The sequence below is a fragment of the Aythya fuligula genome, chromosome 13 (genome assembly GCF_009819795.1).
Source record: "Aythya fuligula isolate bAytFul2 chromosome 13, bAytFul2.pri, whole genome shotgun sequence".
Classification (NCBI taxonomy): domain Eukaryota; kingdom Metazoa; phylum Chordata; class Aves; order Anseriformes; family Anatidae; genus Aythya; species Aythya fuligula.
In genome coordinates, this window is record NC_045571.1 from 3,489,529 (window position 1) to 3,509,250 (window position 19,722).

The following is a 19,722-nucleotide window of genomic DNA, read 5'->3' on the forward strand; positions in this document are numbered from 1 at the left end:
AACCCATTCCCCATGTCCCGTGCCGACGCTGTGACGTGGGACGTTTTCTTTGGAGGTAGTGATGGTGGTGGGACCACGGTGTTTCCTTTCAGCAAAGTGCTGTTGCCTCAGGAGACCTGAGAACAGAAGGCAATGGCTCGTGCTCTCCCAGCGGTTTGCATCCAGCCTTGCTCTTCCAAACCCCCTGCGATTGCTGTGCAATAAATTAATGTCAAGTCTGAACCCTGCAGAGCACTGAACCTAAGGCAGTCAGAGGGGGGCAGGCCCGGCACGGCTCAGATCCTCCTTTCACCTCCAGAGGTACGTCTGTGTAAGGATCACTGGGAGTAACATCGCTCCCAGAGAAGGTGCTGGGTGGAAGGAGTCTGACCTGAAGTCGTCTGGGTGCCTCCTGTCCAGAGGAAGGACAGCGGAAAGGAGTGAAGCTCCAGGTGTTTCAGATCAGTGGAGGAGAAAGAAGAGGATCAGGCTGCTGGGGGGGCTGTGAGGAGACATTTAATTCTGTGTGTAGTTTACACCACATCTGCATAGGGGAGCCCTGTGAAACAGAGGAGCCAAACGGTGAGGACGGGCCTGGGATGCTTGTCCCCACAGGAGGGGCCTGGAAAGGCCGAGTGCTGCTGCTGCTGGAATGTTTTCTCTAATACCTTGTTTCACACACAGATTTGACTGTTGCTTTAAACTGAATTTGTTGACCCTTTAGATCTAGTTTTCACCGCATTTGCTTGCAAATGATGAGGTAAGGAGAAGGCAGCGTTATCTACACCAAAAAGTTAGGTGTGCTGAACAAAGATGGCATCTTCTAACTGGCAACATTTATCCTGAAAATTAAAGCAATGCCACCTTAGAGATAAAAGAAGGCAAAAAGCCTCTGCATTCATATGTGATACATTGCTGCTATCCTTATTGAATGCCAAGTGAAAATAATTCATCAGTGAACATTGTGTAGGGGGCTGCAGTACAGCCGAAAGGTGGCAGTTAATTATTTAATGAGGATGAATGCAACAGCGCAGGGAAAGAGTTAGAAATATCCCAAGTACTCTGGATTTTAATTAGGAGGAGCAGAGCATCTTCCAGCTAAACGAGGCTGCAAGGTAGAAGAAGAAAAATGAGGCAGGAGAAGCTTTCCTTTATAAGATAAAACACGACTCGGAGTGGCTTGCTGCGGGGAGCCGTGCTGTCTGGGAGCAGAGGCAGAGGCAGGACGGGAGGGGTGCTGCTGCCCTGGGAGCTCAGCCCTTGGGTGAGGCGCCTGGGGGAGCTCATGGAGTGGGCAGATGTAATGCTAAAACACGGGCTGATTACGAGTCCGTGAGCAGCGAAGGCTGATGTGACAGAAGATAGATTTTGCAAAGCTCTGTCATGGCTGACAGCGGTGTAAAGGGGAAGCTTGTGATGGAGCTTGCAGCATTGTCTTCCTCCAGCTCTTTCAATGTGCAGAGCAGGGCTGGCACTGGCACTGCACGGAGGGAATATCGAAGGTAAAGATGGGAACTGAGCAATTGCTCCTTTCCCTCCTGCTGATGTGTAACTGTGGCACACGTCGTCATTTTCCTATTACCGTTAATAATAAATGGTCAAGCAGTGGCATTTAGAGATCCTGATGGAGGGTCCATCGAGATAAGCACAGTATAAACATCTTGTACAGCTCTGGGTTGCTCAGTTGTTAGCATGAAGTCCTATTTCACCAGACCTACAGAACAAGCTGCTCAGGGCTGTAATGAGGATACCTACAACAGGGATACATGAGATGAATAGAAGGATGGCAGAGGAAAGGCAGGACCCTGAGGTGCAGGGTGCTCAATTTATAGACATTAAGATGATGCCATTTTTTTAATTATTTTTTGCATGCATGCATCATGAGAGTTTTGCATGTGTCTTATTTCCTGAGTTTGCATTTCTAACTTTCCCATTCTACAAGTGGACACTGTAATATTTGCTCCGTTCCCATCACTAGGATGTAATTTTGTCACTGAGATGACAAACGTGTTTGGTAGAACAGCAGCTTCCCCCTCAGCTGTTACACCCCTGGCACTAAGGAGGATCCCACAGATGCTCTGCACAGGGTTGTTCAGCCACATGGTGGTCTCTACCGGAGCGTGTGGGTGCTCCAGGGAAGCCAAATAATTCAAGTACTCGTCAGCAGAATGGGGATCTGAACGCAGGTTTATGCTACCTTCAGCTGTGTTTGGGAGTTTGCCAAACACCCTGCCTGTTTTCACAGGACTTTTAGGAACCTGGTTATCTTTAAAACCTCTCCCCTCTGAGCTGGCTGACTTCGTCAGGTTCAGAGCATGGTGGGGCAGACACGCGTGCAGACAGGCTCCCACGTGCACGTCCTGGAGACTTCTGCAGGAGCCCAGAGAGCAAAGTCAAACAGGAATTCAGTGGCTAGATATGAAAACTTGGTGGAGAAAAGAACTGACAGTAGGAGTCATACTGGGTAGAGGTGGCATAAGGAGACTACTTCGTGAACTTAAATTCCCTTGCTTTGGCAGCTGTGACACCGATTGGAAGAAAACCAAAATCCAATATCACCTTCTAGACCTTCTCAAAGCGGGGGCTGACGTTCAGGCTGGTGTTGTATTGATTGTCAAGTAACCTTTGAACTGTTACCCAGTTTTAAAACCCTGTTTTGAGTGCACATGATTGTGATATTTTTTTGAATGAAAAGCTGTACAGAAAATAAGTGCATGTTAACGTTTTGCCCCTAGCCAACAAGAAGAAAGAGAAAGAACGTCCGGAGATCTCTCTTCCTTCAGACTTTGAACACACGATTCATGTGGGGTTTGATGCCGTCACTGGAGAATTCACAGTAAGTGACCGCTATGTTGCATGTTTACTAAAACTTCCATTTTCTTGATGGTAAAATAGCTGCCTGTTGCCAGAAACGTCAGATGACAACAGCCAGGCTGTGAAGAAAGAGACCTTTATTTTTGGGGCTTAGGGTTTGGGGTGCTTTACTTCTGATTCAGGCTGCTTTTTTTTCTCCAAGGATTATCAGCAGAGTGTCTGTGGAAAATGAAAACTTAAGAAAAACATAGGTGTCTGCTTTTACCAGTCCCGCAGGCTGGTTGTTCAGTCTTTGGGAAAGCACCGAAAAACCCCACACATGTGCATAGCGTCTGTCTTGCTGTAGACACTCAGCCCCAAAGTGCAAAGTCCAGCTGCTCTGCAGACAGCTCTTGGAGATGCTCAGAAAGCAGTGGCACTGTGGAAGCCCGTTCATTTTAATTCAGTAATCTTCAAACTGTGCCCATTAGGCTAGGTGATCAGATGAGTATCTAGCCTTTATGTGTTAATAAAGTAGCAGTCAGCTTTTTTTCCTTATATCACAAAGTACATGAAGCATTGGGAAAAACGAGTCTGATAGAAGCTCCTTGAAGTCTGCAGGGGACTTCAAAGCATTTTCTCTCAGACTGCTGGCTAGGGGCTGAAACCAGCACTCAGCGAAGCTGAGGTGGCAGTAAGCTTACACTTGGTTGAACTGCGGAGGTGAGAGGAGACATCAGCAACTCTCCGTCCCATCGGTAGGACCCTGGGAGCTAAGTGGTCAGACGGTGTTCTCACCGTACGTCAGGCTGCGGCGTGTGCTGCATACACCACGCAGGATGGGACAAATCACTCGCTTGGACAAAGTCTGCTTGGTTTCTGGAATTTGAGCCCTAAATGTTGCTTCTTCATCACTTTTTTTACTTTTGTTGCTATTTTTGCTTCTCAAAAGCATTTCAGGAGGCTGGAAACTTTCTGTACGCTTCAGCAGCAGCAGTAATGGTACTAGCAACAGTGAAAGGAAAAGGACGCACATAATGAAAAAAAAGTGTCTTCAAAGAAGCAGTGAAACTGGAAAATTCTTAGTAACTAGGAAACACAGCTACATTTAAAATGTGTAGACTAGTTAATTAGCTTTAGTTTAAAAAAAGATAAAATCTTTCAAAATTTATTTTTGTGCTGAACCCTAGTGCTTGATTAAATACTCATTTAAAATACGCCAATGTGGCCATTTGCGTTCAGAAACTTAGCATAAAAGTTTAAAATAGTGTTTTCCCTGCTACCCTGCTTTTTCTCTTTTTCCTCTCTGCCCCTCTCTGTAGCCACTTTATTGCTCGGGTTTCTCTTCAGCACCATTCTCTATCTTGTTACCACGTTATACGTTCTGCTTTTGTTTTCTCCATTTTTGTGTTGGAGTTTCTTACTTCTTCCTTCCTCCCTTGTTTCGCTGTTCTCCCCACTGAATGTTGAGCTATTCTTCCTTTCCTCTATTCTTCCTTTCAGCCTACTGCCTGTGTTTCTGCCCTGTGCTTCAGACTTTTTCCTTCTTGCTGTATGCAAACACAACGGGTCACTCACTACCTGTTCTCTCCTAGGCTGGCTGGTGGCGAGGATCCCAGTTAGTTGTGCATCCCTGCCAGCTGCAGCAAAAAGGAGGGCAGCAGAGGTTAACGCACTTGAGTTCTAAGTTCCCTACCTACTTCAGAGATGAGGGTTTGAATCAGTGTGAATATTATTGCTATTATCCACTCCGTCAAAACAGTCTGTAGCTTTGGAGTTTGTTGATTTTCACGAGATGCTACCAGCACGGGTCCTAGCCCTTCACAGGACAAAACATGGCTAAATATTCACTGTTACTGCTGTAGCACTACTTCTTTTTAATACCCTTTGAAAACAGCAGACGTGAGACAGCTACTGCTTCTCACAACGTTTTCTTGTTCCTAAATTGTGCAAGTGCAGTGCTGCACATTGGGAAGGCTCCAACCGATTTAAAACGAACCAAAGGGAAAGGTGACTCCTCCCATGCAGCTTGCCAGTGCAAGGCTGAACTCTGCCATCCTTAGTGGAGCAAAATGTCAGTCAGCAAGGGAGTCGCACTGCTAAGAGCTACCTGCCAGCCCCCAGTGAGTCTCCAGATGCAAGCATTGCATTTCGCGTCACGTCTGACATGTTTGATTTGTCCCAGCCTGGGTCCAGTTGGTGTATCAGCCGGGCAGTCCTGCTGCAGGGGCTGCCAGTAGTCATACCCCGTACAAATATTCCCACTGTCTAGTGACAACACTGTCTGTCTCCTTCAAAAGTTTGGAAGTGCCATGGGAATGTGCAATCCATGTGCAAATATGGTTTCATGGTATGTTTTTGTTTGTTGTTAAGTTTCAGATTATTCCAGTTGTCATGCCATTAGTGTTTGCTCTACCAGTTATGTGCGATGCATCGAACCACGTCTTAACACCTAACAGTCACCCCCTGGCTGCATCACCTGACTGCCCTTAGTTGCATCTCAAAGCAAAGTTGGGGACACCTGCATGGGCTCCTGAGTTTTGGCTTTCAGCCTTGAGTACCAAGCTGCGTTGTTGCTCATGAATGTATTTTATATCTCCATTTCACCATGCTTGGAGCAACCCCACTTGCTAAGAATTAGGATATAAAGCCCAAAATAAAACTGGCTCAAACTGTCGGGTGGGAGCATGCTTCCAGAGCTTCATATTGATTGATTTTGAAGAAACAGTTGCATTTTCTGAATGGAGGAAGAAGTGTGGTTTGCAGGGCTTTGAGTGCATCTTGTGAGGCATGCATTTTTGGAGCAGTTTCCTGATCCCCAGTCTAGAATAAGACACGGTCACCAACCAAACTTTTAAAGTTTCAAGATTACAGGATTTGCAAGCGGGAGAAAGGTGTGGCTAAAGCTCCAAAGCTCACACATCATTAATTCAATAAAGCCTTCTGAATTGCCCCAATTTTCAGTCTGGCACGTGTAGGTTATTTGGATTATGACCACACACAACCTCCCAGTGTGAAATCTGAGTTTGACCAGCTGCTTTCTCCATTGCACTTTGTTGACTCATGCAGTGGCCAGTTGTGATCGTGGGACTGGGGAACCATTGGAATATCTCATGTAGAGCCATTCAAAATTGCTGACCTGGCTTTAAAAACTAGACAAACAGTAAAAGCCCAGATATTTCTCTTTTATATTTATTTTTTAATTAAAAAAAAAAAAAAAAAAAAGAAACCATGAGTAATTTTTCTAGTCACTTGCCGTAAATCCTCAGTAATGCGTTTTTAGAAGGGAGATTAAAACTGGCTTTAAAAAAGTGAGAAGGGGGAATGATGCTTCCAAACTTTGGAACGGTCGTGAGTTTTCTGTTTTCCTAAGCCTGCCTTCCTGTAGCCTGTCCACCACCTATTTGGTACCTACCTCAGAGCTCCCATTTTAGATGGGACTTTCCCCATTTTGGCCCATTGGTTTCACCTCCTACCACCTTCTAAGTTGTCCCACATTCTGTTTTAACTTTCTTTTCTTTCTTTATTTACGTCCATTACAGCCAGATCTCTATGGCTCACAGATGTGCACAGGGAAGCTCCCAGAGGTGCGTCACAGGCCCAAAAGAAGCTTGCATCAAAGTGCTTCTTTGAGATGTCATAGCACTGCAGCAGCAGGTTGATGTGTGTGCAGTAGATTTGTTGCTTGGCTTATCCCACTTTTTTTTCATTAATCCCAAACTCTGGAGGCCCATGTCACACATTGTTTTACAGAGAACTTCTTAGGAAGAAGCCATGCTAAAATGTGTGTCTAGGTTGGGGTGGCACCAAGGGTAAGCGTAAATGCACTTCAGGTGTAGTTTGTCATTCAGTAAGCCCTACAAATTCGCTGGTAGATGTTGGCTGTGCAGTAAATGGGGAAAATTATAGGCTCTCAAATTTAGGAAATTATACTGGATATTTAAAGCAATGTTTGTTAATACAATTCCAATGCAGTGATTTCAGTGGCTTTCAGTGATTGGATCAATTCTCAAATGCCACCCTTCCTCGTTAGATGTTTGAGAATTCATACAAGGCATTGGCACTCTCAGCCTGTTTTCTGAGTCCTGAATTTCTGCAGTTTTACAGTCGAGAACTTACAGAGCTGCAGGAGCTCAGAAAAGAGACGTCCTTAGCAGCAGTAGCTGTGGTACAACTCAGTGTTACAATATTGAGAATTTAAACACAGATGCTTAACCCCTCCGTGTTCCCTGATAATGCTGAAAATTGTCTTATCAGGGTGGGGTTTACCTTTTAATCAGACAGCAGTGATCATTTCAGCAATGTGTTTGCATTATTAAGCATTAAAAATCCAGTGTAAAGCTCCTAAAATACACTGTGTTGTCCACAAATATAGAATAGTCTTGTCATGTCTGCACTGAATCACCAGGAAAACGAGCTAAGCCTTAAATCATTATTCCATGGAAGAGCAGAATTGATTTAAAGATGAGTTTCATGCACTTTTTTTCCTGTCACGATCATAACTTTCTTTTCTTTTTAAAGTTGGATCCTGGTTTTATCTCTGTATTTTGTTAGAGAAGAGAATGATTGCATCTACTGTTTAAGCTTCTAATTTTAATGTAAGGTATCAATCAAAATTTCTGAAAGTAATCTTACAGGTAGCATGGGATCTTGGTAAAGATCTGTACAGCTGCAGCTCTTAAATACTCTAAATTAACATTCTTTCCACTTGGCATCTACAGGGCATTCCAGAGCAGTGGGCCAGGCTACTACAGACCTCCAACATAACAAAACTAGAGCAGAAGAAGAACCCACAAGCAGTTCTAGATGTCCTCAAATTTTATGATTCCAAAGAAACAGTTAACAACCAGAAATATATGAGCTTTACATCAGGAGGTAAGTTACCATCTCACTGCAAAAAAAAAAGGGATGTCAGGCCCCTAAGTGAGTCAAACTGAAGCTCAAGAATGCTCAAGAAGCAACCTTAGAAAATTACTTTTACTGGGTTACTCCTGAAATGAGTTAATTTCCTCTTTTGTCCACGAGTGTCATTGAAACTCTAACTTTTATTTGTCTTGTTTTCGGAACTAAAGATGCTAGACAGTCACTGTCATTTTTAATCCAAAGCATCAGCAGCGAGAGATCATGTTTACTTCTATTTTATGTCTTTACGTTCTTGTTATTTCACAATATTCTGGGCTACAGGGCACACCCGTTTAGTTCATCTTATGAATTACTGTTGGATCCTAGGAGCAATAGATTATGGACTATGAAGAATTTTTGTGGTATTTTATGAAGAGAAGAATTTTCAAGGATTTTCTGTATGAGCTATAGAGAAGTCCCAGAGCAGTATTGTCCAGAGCCATTTCTGTGGCATTACAGGAAGATCCTCGTGATTTAGGCATTACCATGCCAAAGCCTGCAAACGTGACAGTGGTGTCATTTTTCCCATGGTTGTGTACAGTCTGCAAAATTGTAGTCTAGAGTTGCAGAAATGAGAAAGCAAGTCTGCGCTGTAGTTTGCCTTTTTTTTTTTTTTTTTTTTCTTTGGCCCATTTTTTTTCTCATTTCACTAATCAAGCTCTGGCTCATGACAGATCTAGCAAGAAAGCAGAGGTGTTTCTAGATGCAGCACATCTGGCTTTTGTATTGATGTGTTCTGCTATTTCTTAAAAACTGAGATGCACTTAAAACAGAAATGCCAGTAAGATGTATTTGTTTTGGTAAAGCTTGTGTCAACAGCTTCAGCTGATGAGGGGGTGTCTGTCCAACAGGGTGTGGAAAGCATTCGTGACTTAGCCTGCAGTGGTTCAGTTCCTACACATGATAGTCTGTGGTGCTGGAGTCTGTAATTTCCTCAGTTTGCTGGTTCAACCAATACAACTCCCAAAATGCAGTCTGGGGCAGCTTCTCAGAGGATCTTCTAAAAACCGTGCAGTTATATCCAGAAAATATTAACATTTGTCTCCTTCTTTAAAGGAAAGCATCATTAAATGTCTGCTAAAATAGCAAGTACTTCTGTGATGAAATGCAAAATTCTAAACAGTTAGTGTATGCTCCTGAGCTCAGTACTACCGAAAGTTAGAAGGATGGATGTATTCCTGTCCAGCATTAAAAGAAGGATCTAACATCTTAATCAGCTGTTACTGGGCTGTGTCAGAACAGAACCAACCTAGCTAAGGGGGATTCTGAAGCTTTTATGGGGACACGTGTGCAGCAAGCTAGAGAGAATCAATGCATGCAATTTATTTTAAAAACAAACAAACAAAAAACAATAACTGCTTTAGCTCTTTTGGGCAGTGGAAGCATTGGATATTGAAGAAAAATTTGTATTTGTAGAAAAACAATACCCTGGTATATTGTCCTGCTTCTCGCTTTCTGTGTAAAATAACTCCCGTTACTGGAGGGACGTTGTGAAAGAAAAATGATTTCAATTTGGATTTACTCGTTCTGTGGGATTCCCCACAACGGATGCTGTTTTATAACGGTGTTAATTTTCCCTTGCACATTGCAGATAAAAGCGCCCATGGATACATAGAAGCCCATCCTTCGGTGAGTGTGAGAGTAACCTTTTGGTTTCAAAGCATGTGATTGCACAGCAAACTGTGAGCTTTGACTTCCGTGATAGAGTGCCAGCCTTATAGGCTGAAAGGAAGTACATGGTAGTGTCTTTGCAGCAGCACCACAAGGATTACTGGCTATTTTCTAATTCCCTTTAAGAACTTCTCTACAGATTTTATAGTCTGGCTTTGCAGACAGAAGATTGCGTACTGTTGTTAGCCATGGTGGAATATATAATTCACAACAATATGCAGTACTGTCTAATTAGCCCATTTTCATATAGTTCTAACAACTTGGAAACCATTTCTATTAAATTTTATGATTTATCCTTAGTGCAGCTGGATATGTAGCTGAATATAAATAAGGCTATAATTGATATGTAACTCACTGGAACCGTAGAAAGAAAGTTTTAAGTAATGATTCACTCTAATTAATACTGAATTGCTGTAGCAATCCCAAAGATGTTCTCGTGACATTCACATTAATATTGACCAGATTTATTAGTGTTAATGTTAGTGCATTAAATAGCAAATGATTGAGTGGGGATTTGGCCTTTATTTTCAAGCGTTAAGCAACATCGTTTTCGGTTTGTGATTACACAGCAGAGACTGTGTATAATGAAATGAAAGTCATCTTCAAATATTCACACTTCTTTTTCAATAAATTTTCATTTGATACCACTTTCATTATCTTTGATAAAACATGAAACTTTTAAAAGGAAGTTCGGGTTTCATGGGAGCATAGTAAAGCCTTCCAGAGAGCTTTTCTGGTGGGTATGGACACACTGGTAGATGTTGTGCTATTTTGTTCTAGTAAACAGCCAGCAGTGAGACATCAAGATGTCAGCTTTTGAAAGTTACCTGCTCATAGGACGCTGGTTGAATGTTATAGAGAAAACATTGAAGTTGGAGCCATTGGAGTTCTTTCAAATTTCATTTCACTCCTTAATGGGAGTCTAGCATTAAATAATCTGACTTTATGTTCTAGCTACACAATTTAGTGCTGTCAGACCAAACATGGAGCCCAGTGGGAAAAAAAAAAAAAGTTATAAGAATTTAATAGAACAGAAATGTGATTATTCCCTTCATTATTTTTGCCTTAATATCTTCTCTCCGCATGTAAGCAAAATGCTAGTGATGTATCTAGAATGCTATACACTGATTTAATACATGACAGAGTAACCTACACCTTCCCATTAGGTCACCCTTGATAGCACTGCCCCTTAAACTAGCGTTGAGGATATCTCCTGTGTCATTCCCCCTACTTTTGGCCATGTTAATAGCCTATTAATAGCCATTTACCTTAGGAAGCTGGGTGATGGGGCTGCCTCTCACAGAAAATAGGATTCTCGTGTGTGTGTTCCTGGCATGTATGCCAGTGTGCACATGCAGGTGACTGAATGCAGCCGTGCAGCTATGCAGCACAGCACCGGTGTGGAGATTAATTAGTTCCCCCCATTTCCTCTGGGCTTTCCGTTACTGCTCTTTGCACTGTACTAAATTGATACCGTTTTAAAGATAAGTGGGTTTCAACTCACTTAACTTTAAATATCTGCACTCTAAGCTTCTGTTTACATGTAGACATTTATCTGTGTCTCAACTGATCAGCCAGACTTCCCTCGCCTGCCCTGTGTTTGTACTTCTGCCTGAAGGTCGACTGCACCCTGGCAGTAGCTTTTTTCTCCGCTGCTGTAATGGGAGCCTGGGTAAGCAGTTGGGACGTCTGCCTGGCAGCCACCACGAGGTCAGCAGGATGCACCGTGCCGCTGAGAGGCTGCATTCACGCTGGGTCACTGTCGCAATAAGAGAGAAATAGTGGAGAGATCAATGTGTCGCTTTATGATTAGATAAAGAGGAAGATGGTAGTGAAAAAGGAGCTGAACAGGGAAATTCAGCACTGTGGAAACATGTAATGTGACTACCCCAGGGGTAAAATAATAAAGAAACAAACAGCCTTTCTCTACAAAGCAAAATTCCCTGCAAGACAATGCAGGAGACTTTGCACTTTGAAGTGTGCTAATTAACCTAGCCAGCAGACACCTGTTAACTTAATTAACTGGTACCATTTCTGCAAACGCAATGCCAAAGCAATGAACTAGCAACTAGATGTAATTTCTAGTGATAGATTCAAGCATTACTTACGTGAAATCAGACTTCGACAAAACATGGGAATTATTCCATTGTTTTTGTTTAATTTATTACTCCAGTAATGTACACGTGAGACAGTTCAATAGCATATGTAATAGTTCATTGTAAAAACTAAAAAGCAAAAATGAAAAACACCGAGATGAATTAACAAAACATTGTAATTTGTAACCTTTAAATTGTAGGGTGTGTAAGTGAGGTGTCTAGGACTCACTGTAGGCATGTATAGATGGGTTTCTGATGGCTAAGCGGAGTTGTATGTAATTATCAAACCTCTTAAGTGCCAACATGGTGACTGTCAGTCATGCTACTGTCTGTCCACAGAGCACAAAAACAGCATCAGAACCCCCGTTAGCGCCTTCTGTTTCTGAAGAAGAGGATGAAGAAGATGAGGAAGAGGAAGATGACAATGAACCTCCGCCTGTTATTGCACCACGGCCTGAACATACAAAATCAGTAGGTCCCAGCTTCAGTCAGCACTGCTCGTGATGTAATGAATGTTTCTGATCAGACAGCACTTGGGGCATGTTGGCGAAGGGTCTGAGGGCTGGAGCCCTGTCACGGGGTATTGCTTCACCCAAGCTACTGACACCAGGAAAATCTGATGGAACTTAATTATTTATTAAGTTAAGAGTTTCCTGCAATGCTGATTGGAACAATTAATTTTATTTTAGTATCAGCTAAGAGGTAGCATTGTTTCTTTTAATGCTGCTAGTACAAAAGTGAACAACTTTGTCCAGAGTCTGAAAGATTGTGATGCAAGTCCTAATGGCCGATCCTTAACGCTTGAAACGCTGTCGAGAAGGCAGTTCAGCAGTTATGACCAGAAAAGGGAAATGCTCGCTGCTTCTATTCAGATACCTATCTTAACTGATAAAACTAGTGTCCTAATACTCATTATTTTTGTTGCAAAACTGTTGCCTTCAGCACTTTATTGGTGCCATCTTTGGAACTGTTAGCAAATTTCCAACTGCGAGTCATTTTGTTACCCATATAAACAGATGAGCAACAAGGAACAAGGCCCTGGACACAGCTATTTCTCTATTCTGGCAGCACAGTAAATTCATTGTTTCAGTCATCTTTCAGAAAATAAAATAGAAAATGAAACTGGCCGTGAACTTGTGTAAAAGTAGCCTTCATTTATCTTTATTTGAGAAGTGGAAAGTGAAAAAACGTTTTAAGAGTCCTGTCTGTGGCAGACAGCATCTTCCTAAGTGTTTGTGTCACAGTCTCGGGGCACCTCTGCGATCCACCTTTTTGACACACACTAATTTACTGTCACAGATCTACACTCGCTCTGTAATTGAACCCGTCGCTGCACCAGCACCGGCTAAAGAAGCCACAACTCCCCAGCCTGAAAACTCGAACACAAATACTTTGTACAGAAACACAGACCGGCAGCGAAAAAAGTCCAAGATGACAGACGAGGAGATCCTAGAGAAACTGAGTACGTATTCTGTATTTCTTGTCTGATAAAGCAGTGTCTTGTATGCGTGTCTCAAGATTTTATGTACCAAACGATCAACCTTAGTTTAGTGACAAAGGGTCAATTACTCCTCACACAAACTGTGCTTAGAGGGAGTGAAGGAACACTCTGGATATTCCTTCTGCCTCTGAGGGCAGCTCAGGATTTGCCTGAGTTTCTGCATGTGCTAAAAGCAAAAAAAAAAAGAGATTATTTCTTCTTGAGCAGAAGTCTGTGGCCTAGTGAATGACCTCGTGAACTCCAGTGTGCTGATGCCCGGATTTAGCTGAATGTTTGGCTTCCTAAATTCTCTTCAGATTTCTGACTTCTCACCAGTCATCGGAGGCCAAATACAGAAATCTCTCTCTTTGAACCTGTAGACAGCTACAGAACTAAGCCTATTCCTTCAGTACGAAGGGGGTCTCCTCCAACAGGATTTTCTAGTGTTCTTACCGCTACCACTAGTATATCAGAGCTTGTTTTTATAAGAATTTTCCATTTTGACAAAGGACTCCTTTGAAAGGACATGAGTTGAGACCATGGATAGAGAACAGGTTTTCAGTGTGCCTCAAAATAAATTAAAAAATACTTTTATAGCAATCCTTATTTTATTTCTTAGCTTTATACTTATAAAGAGGCATCAGTGAGACACAGCTATGTGACCTGATCAGATAAAACTGCACTGCAAGCGTTTCTCAGGAGCTAGCCTCCAGCACATTCACTGCACACTCCTCAGATAAATGACACCTTGACATAGCTGATTCCCAACCAGTTAATGCCATCAGAATCCTGACTGTTGGCCCCAAAGCCCTGCATGGATCATACACTAGGCAAGCACATTAAGCCCTTTGTGGTTTTACAACACAATAATCAGCTTCTTGCATGTTCTAGCTTTCAGTGCTGTGTTATCAGATAACAAACCCTTGAGTTGATAAGGTACCCCAGTTCACTCTGTCTCCTGTTAACTGTTAGGACAATAAGTGAATTGATCTACGCCTCATTGTTTGATCTCAAGGCCAATAATACTGTGCCTTTAATGGAGGTAACCACTTGGAAAGAGCACAGTCCGTATGTGGCTTCTTCACGGCGGTTTGTCAGTGGCTCGTTCTTGTGCTGAACCAACCTTTGTCATTACGTCCCTGCCACCGATGGTGGCTGTGACTGCAGAAGCTGAAGCATTTTTTTGCTGTTTGTATCATTTTCTGCACCCTTGGCAGGTTGACAGGACCATACAGAACTGCATCTCAGTGCTGTTAGGGGGTACTGAAGGGATAAATTCCCTGGCTTTAGCTGAGGAGATAATGAAATAATGTGTTTATTCCAGGAAGTTTATCTGCAGGTAGGTCAGGATATAAAGGGAGGAACTATAACTCCGTCATCTGAGGCTACATGTTTGAGGCAGGCATCTACCATGAGATCTGCAGGTACCCTGCATACTTGAACATTAAGTATGTGTATCATTTATTGAAGCTCGTGTAACCTAGATTAGGACTGAGCCCATGAGTTATTGAGGGTTATACCTCTGAAATGTTTCATGCTTTCATGTATTTACTTTCTTAAGAATTTGATATCCAGTGCAAGGTCTGAAGATCTGCCTTGGCAAATTGGGATGTGAACAATGAAAATCTTTCTGTACTTTCGTGAAGCCATCTGAAAATGGGGGTGATGCTCTTCTGTTGTAGTCATGGTCTAATTAGATTTAAGCATGTGGGTTTGGGTGCTTTTTGTTTGTTTGTTTGTTTTCAAACTCATATGATTTCTTCACCTTGCCTACTGTCTCTGCAGTTGGTTTTATTCTACTCTTACGAAGATGTCCCTTGCCCTCTTTTATCTTAAATTGCTTTCATATCTCTTCTCTGCTTGAAATACCTTGGGTTTTTTTAGAGACACATTCATTACACGTTTTACTAGGGAGTAAAGCCTGTAATACTGAGATAAGATCAAACAAAACTCTGTCTGTAATGAAATCATGAATATGTTCCACTGTAATTATGAAACAGAAGTGGCCCAATTCTGCTTTCTTATCCACTTAATTTAGGACTTGATAAAGGAAAGTGCTTAAAAACACCAAAATAGCTGGTGTGTTTATCTCTGGTCCAGAACAGGGAGTGCTCCTCTGAGCTGGAGCTGCACACCAGCCCCTTTGTTGATTTCAGTGCTATCATATTTGAAAAGCAGTGGCTTAATTACAGGATACCAGACATAAACAAGTAACTTGCAAAAGCACCTCCTCAAGATATTAGGAGGGGCTATGAAATCTGAGTCAGTAGCAAATTGGGAAAATTTTATTCAAAGTATTTGTTCTCCAGTCTCTCTTTTTCTGTGCTCCTTTCTAACATGAACGTTTGTGAACTTCTGGTGTCTGTCCCGGTAGATACGCATTTCCATTTACTAGCTGACAACAGCACCAAGCTGGACACCACCAACACAGTATTTTTCCTGTTATCCAGCCCAGCACAAGGTTACGGCAGTGCTTGGTTTGGTACTGCAGAGATTCACGGGGATCCTGGTCTGGGGGTGGTCAAGGTCAGCAGTGCAAGCTTCTTCCTGGACAAGCAGGAGGGAACGTGTTCTTTTGGTTGGGTCCCTTCTTTCAGCCCATTAAAAAGGGAGTTCTGGAGTCCTCTGGTCATAATCCCCTTGGCTGAAGAGTTGTTTTACAGCAAAGACCCATTCTAGTGAAGCAGAATATAAGCTTCATCTCAGGTTCATTTTTCAGCGAGTTCCCACTTTGGCTGGGAAGCTTGTCCTTGTTCTGCTCCAGGATCCCACTGCAGGAGTTCAGCAACAGCCGTCCTCAGGGCATCCAATTTTAGCTATGGATTTTGAAGTGTAGCTGAAAACGGTGTGTGTGTGTCCTCTGCTTTGCGTGGAGCTGGGCAGCGTTTGGCATTCCGACCAGAGGAAAATACAAAAGTTAACTGGGGTCACTTAAGTGCCATGTCCTTGGCTTTGACTCCAGGCAAGACAATTGCAGTGTCTCTCAGCAGCGACAGCAGGGCAGGATCACTCCAGGCTACCTGGGGCTATGTCAGCATCCTCAGGCAGCGAGTGCTCGCGGTGCCACCGGCAGTGGGCACTGGCTGGCACGCCTGGAGTGCCGTGAGAGGGGAGCGAGTGCTGCAGCACAAAGGAAACCTTTCCCCTGCAGCTCCTGTTAGTGATCTTGCCAGGACCAGGAAAATGGTTTAAGCAAGGAGCGTGGCAGATGGTGTCGATGCCCTGTCTCCTTGCTGTGCTGGCAGGCAGGATCCCTGGCTGGGCATCCAGCTTTTAAAGCCCTCTGCCCTGGAGAACTGGCGGGGGAGAGGTGTTTGCTACTTCACTGCTTACAGTGAATGGCGTGCCACCTCGTTTGGCTTTGGACACGGAGGTGAATAAGTACGTATTTGTACTGGTGATGCATGAATATTGTCAGATCAGTCAAAGTATTCCACAAAATGTGGGCAATCTTTCCTCCTGAGCTAATCTCCTCCAAGCATTTCAGTGACGCACATTCACACTTAAATTTTTCAAAGTCATTTGGATTGCCATTTAACCATCAACTTAGACACTGTTGTTTGTGTTTTATGTAGGCAACTGCTGGACCAGAAAAAAAAAATGTTGTTTTTGAGTAACTCCTTTGGATTTGTTTTAATTAGCAGATTTTGGCTCTTTCACTCGATATAAGCTTAGTATACTGATTGCTGCTTTCTTTCCTTCCCATTCAGACTGCCTACATCTCTGAGTGGGCAAGAAACCATCAAGCTGTGCGTGCTCTAATTCTAGCTTTCACTGGCAGTGCTCCAAAATTGCCTGGGACCTGGCTGTCCCATGCCTGGGCCAAACGGGCTGGCCCTGCTCTGCTGCCGGCAGCAGCAGCCGGGAGGTGGCAGCAGCCCGTCCAGCCTGCTTCGTGCATCACGGAGCTACCAGCACCTCCTCCTGCAGCTCTCCTTGCCGCTAGCAGTGCTGGTTCTGGAGCAATGCTGCTGCTGTTGTTTTGTATGAGGTTGGTAATTGTGAGGATCTCCCTGCTGAGAGTCAAATGCTTGTTCCTGGTCCAGGTCAGGGTGAAGGCCAGCAAGGCAGTGCTTAAAATGGCACAAGCACCGTCTCCTTTGTAAATCATTGTGAGGTAATCAGTTGTGAGGGTCATAGTTTTTAAACAACCATAATTATTTATTGTAACATGAGATGTTCTCCTTTAAAAGGATGAAAACATTACTTTGGCAAACTACTGGAAGATTGAGAAGATCCCTTCTTGTAAACACTTTGCTAAGGTCTTCCAGTTCTGAAATGGCATCTGTTCATTAAAATTGATTTGAGAACCCAAGGTGCATCTCATCTTTGAAAGTATTAAAACTTGTGTAGAATCATACAGAGTATTTATTCTGAATAAAGGAAAAAAAGGCTCTGTTATTCCAGCTCTCATTAATGTTTGTAGACAACAGACAAGCACTTGCATGGATGTTTGTTTATTTCTGATATCCGTGTCCTATCAATATATTTACATGTTGCCAGTTCCTTGTCAAGGTGCAGAGACACAGGCAATCTCCAAAGGACTGTTTAAAAAAAACAAACAGTTTTTTATGGAGTCCAGCTGTGCTGTAGAGCTGCCTGAATTGTTGTTGATGATTATTATTATCCACCTGACTGCGTGCAACTCACAGCCCCATACAGCATGTCTGACCTCTCAGATGGTGGTATCTCCATTTTGAAGTGAGCATCTTTAATTCTGTTTCTTTCAGGGAGCATAGTGAGTGTGGGAGACCCTAAGAAGAAATACACCCGATTTGAAAAAATTGGCCAAGGGTAAGTCCAATCATAGTTATCTATACAAAAACACGGGCTGGGTGTTTTTGCTGGTAAAATATCAAGTGTGAGTCTGGGCAAGCTCCAGACACACTCAGACGCTGCATTTAGATTTTCCCGTCTCTCACTTCTCATCAGTATTTTAGCTGTGGCCAGAGGGAATCATTAAAGACACCTTGCTGCTGGCAATGTCTTATCTGCAGCAAGGAACAGATCCTGGACAATCTGCTGTCCCTCTAGTGTGCAGCATTTATTTTCTTAGAAAAAAACATTTTTATGTGTCTCAAAATAATGTAGCCACACTAAAGAAAGAAGAAAAAAATATTCTGTCTCAAAGAGCAACTTGCCAAATGATAGTTGTCATATAAATAAAAGCTCTCAATAGCATTTCTTTCAAACATTTTGCTAAAGATGTCAGTGATCAGGAATAAAAAAAAAAAAAGAGTTTAGAAACTTAAACCCATGCAAAACAAAATAAAGGAATAAATCGGTAATAAAGGCAGTGCAGATGTGCAAAACACTTAATGAGGAAACGCACCACCTGCCTGCTGACAGACCACTCTGGGATCCTGCAGGTTTTATTTACTGAAAATAATCTACCAAGCTATTCCCTTTTGAAACCCTTACTTCACTTATCCTAAATAGGAGTGATCTGAAATAATTCCTATGTGAGGAGACAAGAACAAGAGAAATTACACCAAAATGAGGTATCGGATGTGCATTTTAAATAGACAGACTGCCTGCTCAGTCCAAGTTTCCTATGTTGTAATTCCGGGAGGGCTAATGCCATGTGTGTAAGACCAGGGCCGTGCTGCTGCTTGCGTACGGCAGAAAGCTGTGTACTGACATCAGGAGATGGTTTTCTGCCCTAACCCTCTGTGAGGTTTGAACCCAGGGTAGCACGTTGCTGACCGAGAACTGATAAATACTGAAGAAAACCAGACGCTCTCATGCTCTTTCTCCGGCAGGCTTTATAGTAGATATATCTTACTTGATAAGACGCTGGTGGGGAGGGGTTTCTTCTCCATTTGTTGTACGCAACCCTTTCTGAGATTCCAGCTTGCTTTCTACCTGCAGCTTTGGTTCTCACTGTCACTGTATGTCAGTGGGCACTCAGAGCTGTGCCAGTCTCTCAAAAGATAAGTGTCAGCTGAAGGCGTGAGATTCAGATTAAACGTGTGAACAGATTCTTGCTGTCACTGTCAGAAAACGACCGTCATCCTCACTCTTTTATTTTGACACTGCTGGAAGTGAGGTTGTACAAAGGTACCGCAACAACTGGTGGAAAACAAGTGGCTAAGACCTGCCCTAAAAGGGTACCTAAGCAGATGTCCTGCAGCCAGAAGGTTGCATGCCCTTCTCACAGAGGGATGTGTTGCTGTAACCACCTCATGGCTTTAATGCTGCAGCTTGATTTAGACAGCTGGGGAAACACCCTAAGGAAAAAAAGTCATTATAGCTAAACCCTGCATTGGATGTCTTGCAGATCTGCATTGCTATTGCAGAGAACAGCTGAACGTGAGACTGTTTTGACACCTGTTTTTTGGACTCCAGCTACATGCAAAGCCACTTGTTGAAGACTTGCTGTAGCTTTTATCATGTAAATTAGAGTAATTCTTCTCAAATACTAAAACAGTGAGTGCGCTCAGTAATGCACTTCAGATTATTTCATCCTGCAGTATGTAAAGGAGGTGCTTAGGCTCTCAGTATGACACTGGGGAGACGTGAGGAGTATTTTCAGTGCAGCTAATGAGTGGAGGGCAGGAGCCGGGGCTGCTCAGCGAAATGCAGGTAGCAACTTTTTACGTAAGGAGGAGTGAATCGACCAGGCAGTAGCACCTCGTGGCTCCATACAGTTGGTAAGTTAATAAACAGTGGGATGCTTTCACAGCCACTTTGCAGTGAACAGTAATTAGCAGACCTGTGCTGAAGCATGGGCCAGCTTCAGAGCTGAGTCTGTGGTTTGTAATTTGTCTCTGGTTTAGGACTGAAAACGTTGCTGACATT

At 43.1% G+C, this 19,722-nt stretch overlaps 1 protein-coding gene across 3 annotated transcripts in view; it reads left to right on the forward strand.

Moving 5' to 3' along the window:
- The window catches only part of PAK3 (p21 (RAC1) activated kinase 3), a 115,564-nt gene that overhangs the window by 80,727 nt on the left and 15,115 nt on the right, over positions 1-19,722 (forward strand). For all 3 annotated transcript variants that reach the window (XM_032196154.1, XM_032196153.1, XM_032196155.1), the window contains exons 3-8: positions 2,715-2,815; positions 7,494-7,647; positions 9,266-9,303; positions 11,781-11,912; positions 12,741-12,903; positions 17,652-17,715. In XM_032196154.1, the coding sequence (XP_032052045.1) occupies positions 2,715-2,815; positions 7,494-7,647; positions 9,266-9,303; positions 11,781-11,912; positions 12,741-12,903; positions 17,652-17,715 (652 nt within the window). The remainder of the gene's footprint in view (positions 1-2,714; positions 2,816-7,493; positions 7,648-9,265; positions 9,304-11,780; positions 11,913-12,740; positions 12,904-17,651; positions 17,716-19,722) is intronic.